Source organism: Buceros rhinoceros, unplaced genomic scaffold, assembly GCF_000710305.1.
Source record: "Buceros rhinoceros silvestris isolate BGI_N320 unplaced genomic scaffold, ASM71030v1 scaffold23042, whole genome shotgun sequence".
In the NCBI taxonomy this organism is placed as follows: domain Eukaryota; kingdom Metazoa; phylum Chordata; class Aves; order Bucerotiformes; family Bucerotidae; genus Buceros; species Buceros rhinoceros.
The window spans coordinates 17,390-29,835 of NW_010398643.1; the positions used below are offsets into that span (position 1 = coordinate 17,390).

At 38.9% G+C, this 12,446-nt stretch overlaps 1 protein-coding gene across 1 annotated transcript in view; it reads right to left on the bottom strand.

Moving 5' to 3' along the window:
* The window catches only part of NADK (NAD kinase), a 13,163-nt gene extending 2,279 nt beyond the window's left edge, over positions 1 to 10,884 (bottom strand). The window contains exons 1-9 of the mRNA XM_010131181.1: positions 10,712 to 10,884; positions 7,494 to 7,577; positions 4,167 to 4,296; positions 3,534 to 3,639; positions 3,238 to 3,323; positions 2,838 to 2,940; positions 1,867 to 2,018; positions 1,255 to 1,354; positions 489 to 646 (exon numbers count right to left, since the gene is read on the bottom strand). Of these exons, the coding sequence (XP_010129483.1) occupies positions 489 to 646; positions 1,255 to 1,354; positions 1,867 to 2,018; positions 2,838 to 2,940; positions 3,238 to 3,323; positions 3,534 to 3,639; positions 4,167 to 4,296; positions 7,494 to 7,577; positions 10,712 to 10,884 (1,092 nt within the window). The remainder of the gene's footprint in view (positions 1 to 488; positions 647 to 1,254; positions 1,355 to 1,866; positions 2,019 to 2,837; positions 2,941 to 3,237; positions 3,324 to 3,533; positions 3,640 to 4,166; positions 4,297 to 7,493; positions 7,578 to 10,711) is intronic.
* Between the last annotated feature and the right edge of the window lie 1,562 nt (positions 10,885 to 12,446).

Genomic DNA, 12,446 nt, shown 5'->3' on the forward strand with positions numbered 1-12,446 from the left:
AAGGTGTTCTTCCTTACACATTGGTATTTGTTAAAAATACACATTAACGAAGTCTAAGCCTTTTTTTCTGCAAGACAGAGTTAACAGAAGAATTGTGAATTGCAGATAACTAACAATATAGTCAAAATCTGCAATATTTGTTGTTTCAGCCATGAAAATAGATTTTTTCATTTCCTTAAAACACCACTAATTTACATGCGCTTTAGCTGAACTTCCGTAAAATTGTATTAGCCAGATTGCAGATGTGCATATTCCCATCCTGCAGAACGTTACACAACTCCAGCCCAGTCAGCAGCAGGACAAAGCATTCCACTAGTGGGCATATCATGTTAACAAAGACGCATTCTTCAGCCAGACTTGATCAGGTCCTCCTACTAACGAAAGAATGCAAGAGACACCCAGCATTTGCTGACCTCTTCTGCTGCGGTCAGGTTCACACCATCATTACAAAGGTATTTAACGTTGAAATAACTGTAACAGAAGCTAACCTTGAGTTCCACTCCAGCGGGAACAACAATAGGTCTGAAAGACAACGAGTGGGGGCAGATTGGGGTGATCATTATTGCAGGAACATTGGGATGAATCATAGAAGCTCCTGCTGCAGCTGCATATGCAGTGCTACCGGTCGGTGTGGAGACAATGACTCCTGTGAAAGGTGCAACAATTTCACTGACATTAGCAGCACAATCAATGCATGGGTTATCTTGGAGACGACTACGAAACAGCACTGTTACGAAAACAAAGCAGAAACCGTGTCAACTTGTATTTCACAGCAAAATTGCAGTCTTAATACTCAAAAAGTCAGAAACTCTTCTAATCCTGGCACAGCATGTTTGTTCTACGGCTTCACTAAGTTCATAAACTTCTAGATCTCAGGTTACACAACTGTGTAACAGTGACATTCACTTTTTGTAAGGGTAAGAAGTTTAAAGGTGAACTTCTGTATTTCTGAATTGAGATATTAGGCTTTTAGCAAGTTCCAAATAGCCAAGCAAATTTTTTCTAGGCTATTTCTTGCCCTAACATACCATACCCAAAGAAACTGCCACTCGCCTTCTCAAGTCCATAATCAAAGCTTACGATATTTTAATGCTTTGCTGTGGAACACATTAGTTCCCAATGAATAAACATACATGCCTAATGTTTTCTGTCACCAGTGAACTGAAACTTGGGATTTTGCTTCCATGTGAGAAAACCCTCCAGTAAAAAGGCATTGTGAACTGATAAGCTATTTAACTCAAGAGGCAGACTCACCATCTCCTTGCACTGTTGTTATCAGGTGTCCATCTAGAAAGACATCTACATTGGAAAGGTAAGAAGAAGGACCACGATCCACTACAACTTCATTTAGGACCTGCCATGACATAAAATATTACACCAGTCCGCTGTTGCTGACTTAGCAATGTAGGAAATGACAAGCCAAAACGTGCTTTCCACATCTTTGAAAATTCACACTGATTTAGTACCTGCCAAATTAAGACACTTCTGTCTTAGCAAGTGGCAGCTGAAGTTTTTAGATGTTAAGAATGAATTCTAGAAGCTGGTAACTAATGATGTGCAGGATTTTAATTTTCACTTATATAAATCTTTAGCGTATTATGTTTTAGAACCAATAGTTTACTTTCAAAACAGAAGGAAAAATATTATTACAGGAAAGTAAAATATTCACATTTATGACTGTGGAAAGCAAGGAGGTAACACCACGTCCTCGTTATCTAGTGCACGCATTGTGAGTTAGAGCGACAGGATCTGTCCCACATGGCTGGGCTAACAACAGCAGTAATGACAGGGGAAAGTTGCAATAAAACAAGTACAAAGCAATTCACAAACAGCACATGAGTTCTTTTGTTTATTTAGCTCTCTGACCTGATATTGCATAATTTGCTTGCCCACTTCTTTCTCTATATTTGCAGACACTACTCCATTTTCTTCTATCCCATTTTGCACGGTCATTTTCTCTCTGTGCTCTTTCACTACTTTGACTTTCAGTCTGCTCCGCAGAACGAGCGCTGCATTGCCTAGGAGTGAAATACAGGGGAGAGTACACACCACTTACACGCTAGTATAGTCAGTACACCCCTGTAATGACCAGCCAACTGTACAACACGCCTTCCATCTATTGCTTGTGCTTCAAATTCCCAATTGCATCCCCAAATCCAAGGGTAAAGCTCAGAACTCATTTTTACTAGTAATGAGCAAAATTAGAGTCAAATTTGAAATCAATCCTTCCTTCCTTTCCTCAGGATGTAAAAAGAATAAGTTTTCTATGGCCACAATTAAGATGGAAAGCAGATAGGCTCATGTGATCTTCACTGGGACAAAAGCTACACTTAAACAAAACCAGCGCATCAGAAACACCTGTTAAAAACAACAGTCTAACAACGTGAGAATTTTCTGCATCTTTTTAGGAACCTGCTTTGGATACAAGTCAATCTCATATTGAGGAAACAGTATTTCTTTCCTCAAATATTTTTCTTGCCTGACTTCTCAGTATTTAAGCACTACACTGCTTAGAGAAGAGACTACCACAGACAGCAGAGCTACACTCTATTTGTAAGTTTATCTGTCATTTAACATAAATTCTGCATCATCTTTCACTTGTTTACTCCACACAGGACACAGTTATTTCTTAGCCGTTTTCCTTCACAGAATAGCACGGAAAGCAGCACCGAATGGCTCGGTGCAATGCAATACTGGCGTTAGTTTACTGTACATCTCTTGTGACCCAGTCTTACGGGACAACCTAAATGAGCTGGTTAAGAAGTTTTACTAGTTTTGGAAAAAGCTACAGAAAATGTAACAAAAAGAAACACCACACCTTGTCCCCTTAAATTTACCTTCTATAACCTGAGTGACTTGGGACTGAAAATTCTCAAAATTAAATGGAGTAAGAAATCCAAGGGATCCCAGATGAAAAGCCATAACTGGAGGTACACTACCCTATCAATAAAGAAAAGAATTTAAAAGCTACTGAAGAAAAGCAATTCATACTTCAACTAATTGCCTGTAAATATTTTTACTATTGATGTAACTTCAACTGTGCATAATAGAAACAACATATTATATACACTATTTTCAGAAGGCATAGGGTAAAACAGACTTGATTAAAAAAAACAAGGAATGAACAGCAGAGAACAAAAGCTGTCCTCAACAACAAAGGAAATAAACCAACCCAACAACCTTCAAATACTTCAAAACGAAAAGAGGTCTTTAAGTCTAATTAGCAGAAAGACCAACCTGGAAAAGTGAAGAAGCATAAAGCAAGGTCCCATCTCCTCCCAGGCATATGATAAAGTCTATCTGATTGGAGATATCATCATAATCTAGATGCAACATTGAAACAGAAGGTTTGAATTAAGTTTAAATCAACAGTCTTCTCTCTAACATAAACCAGGTACAGCATCCACTCAAAATCTAAAACATCACAACCAAGATGTAACAATGGCTGTTTGCAAAAGACATGTTAGTGTTACAGACTTGACCCAACAACCAAGTAAGCAATATCCTTTACTGTCCAGAGATCACGACCATACCTTCTCTGAAGGTGCAGAATTTCTTCTTCACTGGTCCAAAATTATCATCATTAGCTATAGCAGGGTCTTCCAATACTTTTTTTTCTACGTACACTATCATATTGTTCTCCTTCAGAAAGGCAAGAGAAGCTTGTTAATAACCTCTTAAAATTCAAAATATTTGACTCTCCCCACAGCTTGCATTAGTTTCAAACATATAAATAATATTTTACAGAAATAGTCTGTGTCTGTTGGTTGTGTGGTTTATTTTTAACGTGTGATCTAATTCTAATGAGAATTTTGCAGCATGCACAGACCATCTAATAAATTAAACAAAACTTTAATATAAATTAAATAATACAGTAACACTGCTGTTTGTTCAAGGCTTAAAGCTGTTTGTATCCCACTTCCTGTAACTTAGAACTGCAAACAGAATGAAAGAAAGTTTTTGCTTTACTTTTTTTTTTAAGCTCTGTACTTAACTATTCACCTTAAGCTCTAGAACAAGTTCCTCTACTTCCAGTGACTATGGGTAAACTATTTGTTTGGACTATACAATTCTGCACGTGCCACATTCAAGAGAATCAGTAATAGAGAACAGCTTAGCTGGAAAGTTTTTCATAATGGTGAAAACAGGAATTTACATGGCATTACCTCAGTAAGATACACACAAAGCTCTTTGAAAGGCTGCAGCAGACTGGCATCACGGATCTTTTTAATAACAAGGACACTCTTGGGAGGTTTGTTCCATGTCAACCGCTGGCTTGCTGGATCCTGAATGTGCCTAGTGAACAGAAAAAAAAGACAAGGTTCTTTTATTTTGCTTTGACAACATCCTGGTCTGTTAGGACTATACCCTTCATTATAACCGCACGCAGTCCTAAAACAATAGAGAGAGGGATGCAGTAGTTTGTACTGTAAAGATGCCTTCCCCCCGTGAAACCAATCAATGCTTTATTATAATACTAATAAAGATTCACATGATCATCTGTACAAAATCCTCAAGAGAAGCCTTAACAGCTATGAAAAAACTGAGTAGGTGAACTCCATCCTGGGAAGTCTGCATTTGCAATGCTTCTATTTCCTATCATAAAGCCTCATAAATAAAGGGCTTGAACAGGAAGAGATGCCAGTATACTTCTACTCCAGGCAAACAGGTAAGCATACATAACTTCTGCGTGTTTTACTTTAGTGCTGATCCCAACAGGACAGTGTTCGAAGACTTGAGAACCTCAAGAACTAAATATATGAACACAAAAGAATTTTGTGGCTTTCAAGAGGGTTCCAAATGCTCATATTGCTCTATAATGCATTTAGATGATTCAGGAACACCCAGCTGTATTTTCCTTCTTCATTTATATCTACTTCTAAGCTACATAATTTCACAGCTTTACTTTGCATATTACAAGCATCCCACCCTTTTCCATATGGTACAGCTATAATCCATAAAGCAAAGCAGATTAGTATAAATGCTGAACAAGCCAAATTTACAAGAGATTTGGATTTAGCACTTCAAGGGTTAAAATAAAACAGATGACAACGCTGGAGGTGGAATAACCTGCTCCTTTTCTTTTACAAGAGGCCTATAGCCTGCGTATGAATACAGCAGAAACAACAGATTGATGAAGTAGTCCAGTACCAATAACCTTGAGGAACAAACAGTGCCATCTTGCGCAAGAGAATAATATACAAATACTCAGTTACACTCAGTAGCACACACAAGCTTCCAACATCACGTCATGATTCAACCCGTCGTATTTTCCCATCAAGGAGTCCCAGAGGAGTGGAGGCTGGAAGGCACCTCTGGTGACAAGCTAGTCCAGTTGTCTGTGTAGGGGTGTTCTGAAGACACCATGCTCTGTCTCAAAAATCACCACGAATCTAAGCTGACTGACTATGCCTTTGGAAGAGAACCTCTGACTTGACTAACCAGCCAATAACTAAACTGAAAATAAATAAAATAAAATGGGAAGAGTTGCATTAATGTGTTTACTGCTGCCGAACAGCTGCAACGGAACTGAAGCTGATTTCCAGTACAAATGGTGACTACAGAAGCATTATTTTCTATATACAAGTTAATTTCATAAAATGAAATCCCTCAAATCTCAATGTTGTTAAAAGGTAAAAAATATATATACAGGAAAACCACCCCCAAAACCATTTCGAGACAATTAGGCTATCTTCTAAAGCTGGCACAGAACTAAAAACTGTAGCGCTGCTTTTCACTTAAACCCCGAACTCATAGAGACTTCTCTCGGAGGAAAGCCAGGCTGCCTGTTTCGACTGTACTCACCAATTCCACGCAGTTCTGCTAAATGAAACATTATTCATGACATGCTTTAATATCTTCATGTTTCTTTCCAGGAGTCAAACAAATGCAACAGCTCCAAAAAAAGAAAAGGCTGAAGCTTTTATCACTTAGTAATAAACTGCTACTTCAAAAGAAAACATCTTTCTCTGAATTTTTTTTCCCTGTTAAGTATTTCAATCAGTCCCGATAAAAAGTTGTGAAGCTTTACAGGAAAATCCTGTATCAAACATTTATTACAGATCTTCAGAGGCTAGATTTCACAAGGAAAATCTCATTTCAAGTTTAAAAACAGGTATTTTGACCTCCCTTCTTCTCAACAACACAAGCACTTGATTCCTTTCTCACCGAATAGTCATTCAATTCATCTGCTCATCTTCCATAACCGTCTTGGTACAGCAGGTTTTTCAATACAATCACCAATACTAGCACTTGAAGAGACACCAAGACCCTTGCTAACTTATGCCTGCACACAAAATCTAAAGTTTTTTTTGTTAAAAAAGTTCTCTCCAGTGAAGAAAGTTTAATAATATTACTGACTGCAGAAAAGAAAAACCCAAATAAAAAGGTTTTTCTTGGTTTTAGAAGCCACAACAAAAACCTTACATATAAACCCAATAATTTACAATTTGGTCTTCAAACAGTCCTTCCCTTCAGCCACCCAAAGCACCCTTGTCCCCTCAGCTACCCTGAACACCGCGTCAGCAGTGGTCTCCCTGGCAGGTAGTGCGCGTTTGGCACTGCCTGCAGCCTCTGCGCTGAGCAGATCTTGCTGCTATCATTATATTGTCCCGCGCTGGCCCAGCCCCCGCGGAGGAGCGCGTTCTCGGGTCAGGTGGGTAAACACACCACCCAAGCTGGGCTTTCAGAGGAACCGCAGCACTCCAAGCCACCTGCTTCACAACAGGCAGAAAGAATGAGGAAGCTGAGAGTTACTGCACACAGCAAGATTCCCGCCACACCTTTACAGGGAAAGTTAAGAGACCATCAACCTGTTCTGAGGAAGCCTGCTACTACGTAGGTAAAGATTTAGACAAATAAATACTGAGATACCTTATGTTTAATGGAAAGAACAACGAAATAAAACTTTTTAAAGGGACAAAATAGGGATCACTGGCTTGGTTAATCTGACATTCCTCATTTGACCAAGTCAAGACACCATTTAAAGTATGTAATACATAGTGAAAAAAGCAACATTTTTATACCACCCAGCCCTCAAAATGAAAACGTTTCTATGCCTGCTAAGCAGAACACTACCCTTATCTTCACATTCCTGCAGGAGGTATTCCAACCAGTAAAACCACTGTAAATCCATACACAGAACTACTGACTATATCCTATCATCCCTTGGGAGGAAAAAAACCAATGACATCAAATCCATACTACACTTTTCAACGTGCAGATCAAGCTAATGCACGTCTAATGGGATTTTACTTGAGAACGCTGTTCAGCAGCATTAGCCCTTCTCCTCTGGCTTTCAAATGGCCACTGTGTGATAAAACCGGCAGGCAGTTCTGGCAGTGCAGACCCCAAGCTGGCAATCAAGCAACACGAAAATCTTTAAGTATGAGGCAAAATACAAACAATGCTGATTAGGGAGTGAACAGTGGAAAAGCAAACTTTTTTCTTTCACTCAGAATAAGGATTACGCCATTCATTTGACAAGTACTTACATAATCGTTTTAGGATTTTGCAGCATACAGGCCTTTGGTCCAAACGTGGTCACTGGGCATGGTCCATGCAAGGAGCGTGTTCTCCTAAACAGATATATAAAAACGATCAGTAAGTAAAAGAAACGTGATGACAAACTGGGTATAATTAACTCCCCAACCACCCACTTCTTTGAAAAGCTCCGCTGAGCAATACAGAGCAAAGTACATTTCTTCAGCCTCCCGTGGAGGCTGACCAGCCAACGTACTTCTACTCTCATTAGCTCTCACATTTCACATCTAAAACTTAGCTCCTGTACCTACTCCTTGAAAGCAATTCTTAATCAAAGCCTGGCTCACAGTTTACCCACTCCACATTCTGAGTAATCACTTCTTAAATATTAGTCCCAGGCCATGTTCTTCTTGCATTCATTGCGCTTCACTTTGCACAAAGGAAGCATCACAACCTCAAAGAAGGTATAGTCAAGTTTTCTCAGGTTGTTTCTGTGAATTCATGTCAAGCCTGCAAAAATTCTGTTTGGTCTCAACTCTTCTGGAGACCACAATACAGAAGAGTACATGTGTCTCTCAGAGAGACAAAAAAAATGGGTAGATAAATCCCAAATTATAAAGACAAACTATTTTCAAGGCCTCACTCCTGTGAAAAGGAAAACTCCTGTGTTTAAGAAACAAGGCACAGGTAATTTCTGTTTCAGAATTAGCTAACTCTTACATATAAAAAAAAACCACAAAGTTTTTTTTAAAGCTAGAGTGAGAAGAAATTTACATAACTGAAGGACACATTTTTCAACTCCTCAACTTGTTGTAATCCTACATAATAGTCAACACAAGAGCATTAACAAGAATTTAACACCTCAAGCACTCAACCAGGTACTTGAATAGTGCTGACTGAACGTTTCAGATTTTGTAAGAAGTTATTAAATGACAAATTAATTAAATGAGAGACTCATAGCAACATTCAGTAGAAACTCAAACTGCCTCTGTATTTGTACAGGCTGAGCAGAACAGCAGCAGTGTTCAGTTTTTGTTGTGCAATTCAGTAGTCTCACAACCTTCACTTAACAACTCTGCCTAATCAATTAATTAAAACACGTCAGCCAGGGCTTTTGTTTATATAGTACAAGCACTTTCTCTTCCGCAGTATTTTGGCATCATTAATGCCTGTTGACAATGAGCAAGCAACCCTCTAAGCACATAAACAAAAACCAAAGCCCAAGACATTTGTTTTCAGGCCATGGTTTCAGCCAAACAAACTGCAGTGTCTGTTAGTTGTGTGTCACTGTTGCGGGTAAAGATGAGTCGGCATCAACGCCTAGGTGACATCAGCTTTACTGCTGCAGACACAATAACCATAATGTTAATGAAAATGAGTATTAATTTCAAACATCTAACACAGTGAAATGGTGTTTGCTTTTCAAATAATTTTTTCCATTTGTAAGTGCAGACATGACTACCCCAGTCAGATGAGAATATTAAGTGTTTTATAAAGTTTACCTTATTTATATTAAAACAGAAGAATGAGAAAGGACTCATTTTGAGACACAATTAGAGATTAACATGTGTATTAATATGTGTGAAGAAATGGTTAAGTGTCTATCTACTTGTGAACAATTACACTTGAAACCAGGATAGTTAAATGACACCCTGGCACCCCCTCTTCTTGCTCCACTCAAGCCTCTCCCAAATAACTGTCCTTTGTGCTTTCTTTCAACACAGGATGCTACTCCACGACACTCCCAGTACCTGGCTAAACTATGTTCCTACAAAAGGCATTAAATATCCGCATCTCAGCTTCAAACAAGGTTTACTCTGCAAGTTCTAATAAATAACTGGTACACTTTGGTTGAGCTTTCACTTGGTTTTATCAATACCCAATCTATGCACTATTCAATCAATACAAGGTCAAATGTTTGAGCAAACAGAATTTCAAGTTGTTTGCAGTAAGCCTGTCTTTGCTAAGAATGGAGCACCTCACTGGAGGTTACACGTCTTTCAGGCAGGCAATGGCTTGACTCTGAACACGTCGCAGCAGCCCTGAGGTCACCTTCTGACAGTCTGAAAACGCCCTTTGGCACTAAACTGAAGACAGCCAGCGAGTGAAGGCAGAGCATCTAATGAAAAGACCTCGTCAACAGGAACCGCAGTTCAAACCCACAATGGGCAGAGGCTACAAAGATCATCTGGAGTTTAAAAAGTAGTTATTTAGCTAGAAGGTAGTAACACACAAAAATTCAGACCATCTGGCCTTTTACACAGGCTGACTGAAGTCTACATTCTTGAAGAGGCGAAGGGGTGTTTTACAGCGCATTTTTAGCATGAACTCTTACATATTGGCTACAACAGACAACGCAGTAGCTGGAAGAGTGGTCATCATCTGTTGATGAACTCCTCCATGATTCTGTCTGTGCTTTATAAAAGTCACGATGTCAGTAAGGTAAAGTTCTGCTATGCCTGCCACAAGATGAAGACATGCTGCTGCCACAGCCTGCCGTTCAATATTTACAAGGGGTGCAAAGATCACAAAATCAGAAGTTCCATCCAAGCTGTTCACATGACAAGAGCCTTGCAACTAGATTAGAATTTGGCTCAAAGAAAAAAATGGGCGTTTCTTTCTGCCGTGACACATTCTGCAATCGCAAACTTACTTTGTGCTGCCTCATGTTCTGAGGCTAGGTCGAAATACGATAAATATCACAGCATTCAAAGTTCAAGTCTATCCCCAAACCCTGGCAGTTAAATAATTGGGCACACCAGGTTCCTCAAATGTGAAAATTACTGGTTTCTGTTTATAAACAATAACCTTCTAAGCTTTTATACTTCAAGACTGTCTCTTAGCTGGAAATATATTCATACTTCCTTAAGTGGCTTTCTTACTAAGAAATAATTTCTATTCATGATGCTACAGAGAACAGTTTTCTGTGCAGTTTGTCTTCAAAAAAAGGACCTATCGCATTTCACATAGATACTTCTAAATGCAAACAATTAATTCAGTCCTTGACACACCACAGCATGGTAGACACGACAGGACGGTTCACTCATCATCTGCCTCTCCATTTATTACCACAACCGCTATTTTTATTTCTGTTCATTATCACTCATCACAGTTGCAAGACTATGGTTATGTAAAACAAGGAATAAAATTTTGTTTAGTTTTTATATATATATATATATTTTTCATTTTTCTTAAAGACAACAACAGTAAGAAGAATCAAGAGCCATACCGGAATTCTTTGGTGCTTCCTAGGGCTGGTGAAGCAGACAGACTTCGTGACTTAGCTCGTCCCCGGCTGGTATTGCTCCACTCCTCATCATCATGACATGTTGAGCAATGGTAAGCAGAATCTGAGCTCACATCAGCCTTACTGGCACACAGTTTTTCTCGATTCATCTCCATACTGGTAGTGAAGGAACCTCAGTGAGAGAGAAATTCAACTCCTGTGGAAAAACACCAGGAGAAAAGGGATAGGGAGGAGAAAGAAGAAAAATCTCAGTATTAGCAAAGCTGATAGAGTAAGTATTAAGGACTGAGGTTACACACTTTAAGAAACACATCTCAAAAGGATTTTGAGAAGTTCAAGGCAGTGGAAGATAAACAGCTGGCTAGACAGCAGTTTTGCAGAAGTAAAAAAACCTCAAATTTTGAACAACCATCCTTCCCCAAAAGTATTAGAAACCCCCTAAGTTCTCATCAATCTTTGAGCCAAGGAGAAGCAGCCGTATTAGAATACAAATAGAATTCAGCTTTCAGTGGGTGAATAAACACTGAACTACATACAAGAGGCAGCTGAGCTAATGCCGTCTAGAGGAACAGCACATTCCTCAAGGCAGTTGATTTCAACACAGGGAAAAAGTTGGTTCACTAAAAATTCACAATGTTTTTAGAACAGTTTCATCTCTCTGGATGCGCTTCCCACTGTATCCTGTAGAGAATGGACTGTAAAATTATTGTAACCATTCACTGGACTGACACTCTGGAAAACACTCGCGGAATAATGATAGTTGGCTGTAAAGGTACCAGAGGATGATGATCTCCACAATTTTACAAGTACTGTGTTTCACAGCATCCCAACTTTCAGACAACAAAAGCATCAATAAGATGAAGCTGTAATTTTAGAATGAGCACTGCCTCGTTACTAAACCAACCGAACCCCCACCTAATCAAACTAGAAAACACTCCTGCTCCTACTGTAGCTTAGGCTTACTCTGAGAGAACGCCGCTACCGTGAGGTACAATTACTGTCACCCATTAATAATTCCTAAGATCTGGCACTTGCAGAGATATCGATGTTTAGTTGTTGGTTACTCATTGCTTAGTATCATCAGTGACCACAACCTTGGGAAATAGTCATTCCAACATATTTCTCATTTTTTACAACTAAAATGAGAAAAATGTCACTCTATTTTTGGAAAGCTTTAAGCTCAATATAAATTTTGTGCCAGTTAACTGATTTACACACATACTTGCCCTGATTGTGCAAGCACATATGTAAAACAGACTGTAAAATCCAACTCAAACAACATAAATTATTCTTAATAGGTTTTAATTTTATTACCTTTTAACACGCCCTCATCAAGCTTCAGGAATATGTCTCTGGCTGGCTGTTTCTGAACCAGCTACAGACAACAAGTCATTTTGACATCTGAGGTTCAGGAAGAAAGTGACTTTAATATGAGATATTTGATATCTCTTCCTGGAAAAGGGTCTTTCAGCATCGGGGGGTGTGTGAAGAAAGTTCTTACGCTGTTTATTCTGTAAATCATAACCTAAACTAGTCACCGTTTATTACTTCAGAGGTTCCTGATAGACTTGAATAAGCATTTCTGATGGATTCTCCCCCACCTCCCCAACAGTATTCATCAAATACAGAAATAACTCAAAATTTTAAGATCTGACTTCTAACAGAGGGCTTTATCCAATAGGTTTAAAAATAATTTCTAAAAAAGCCATAAAAGCAG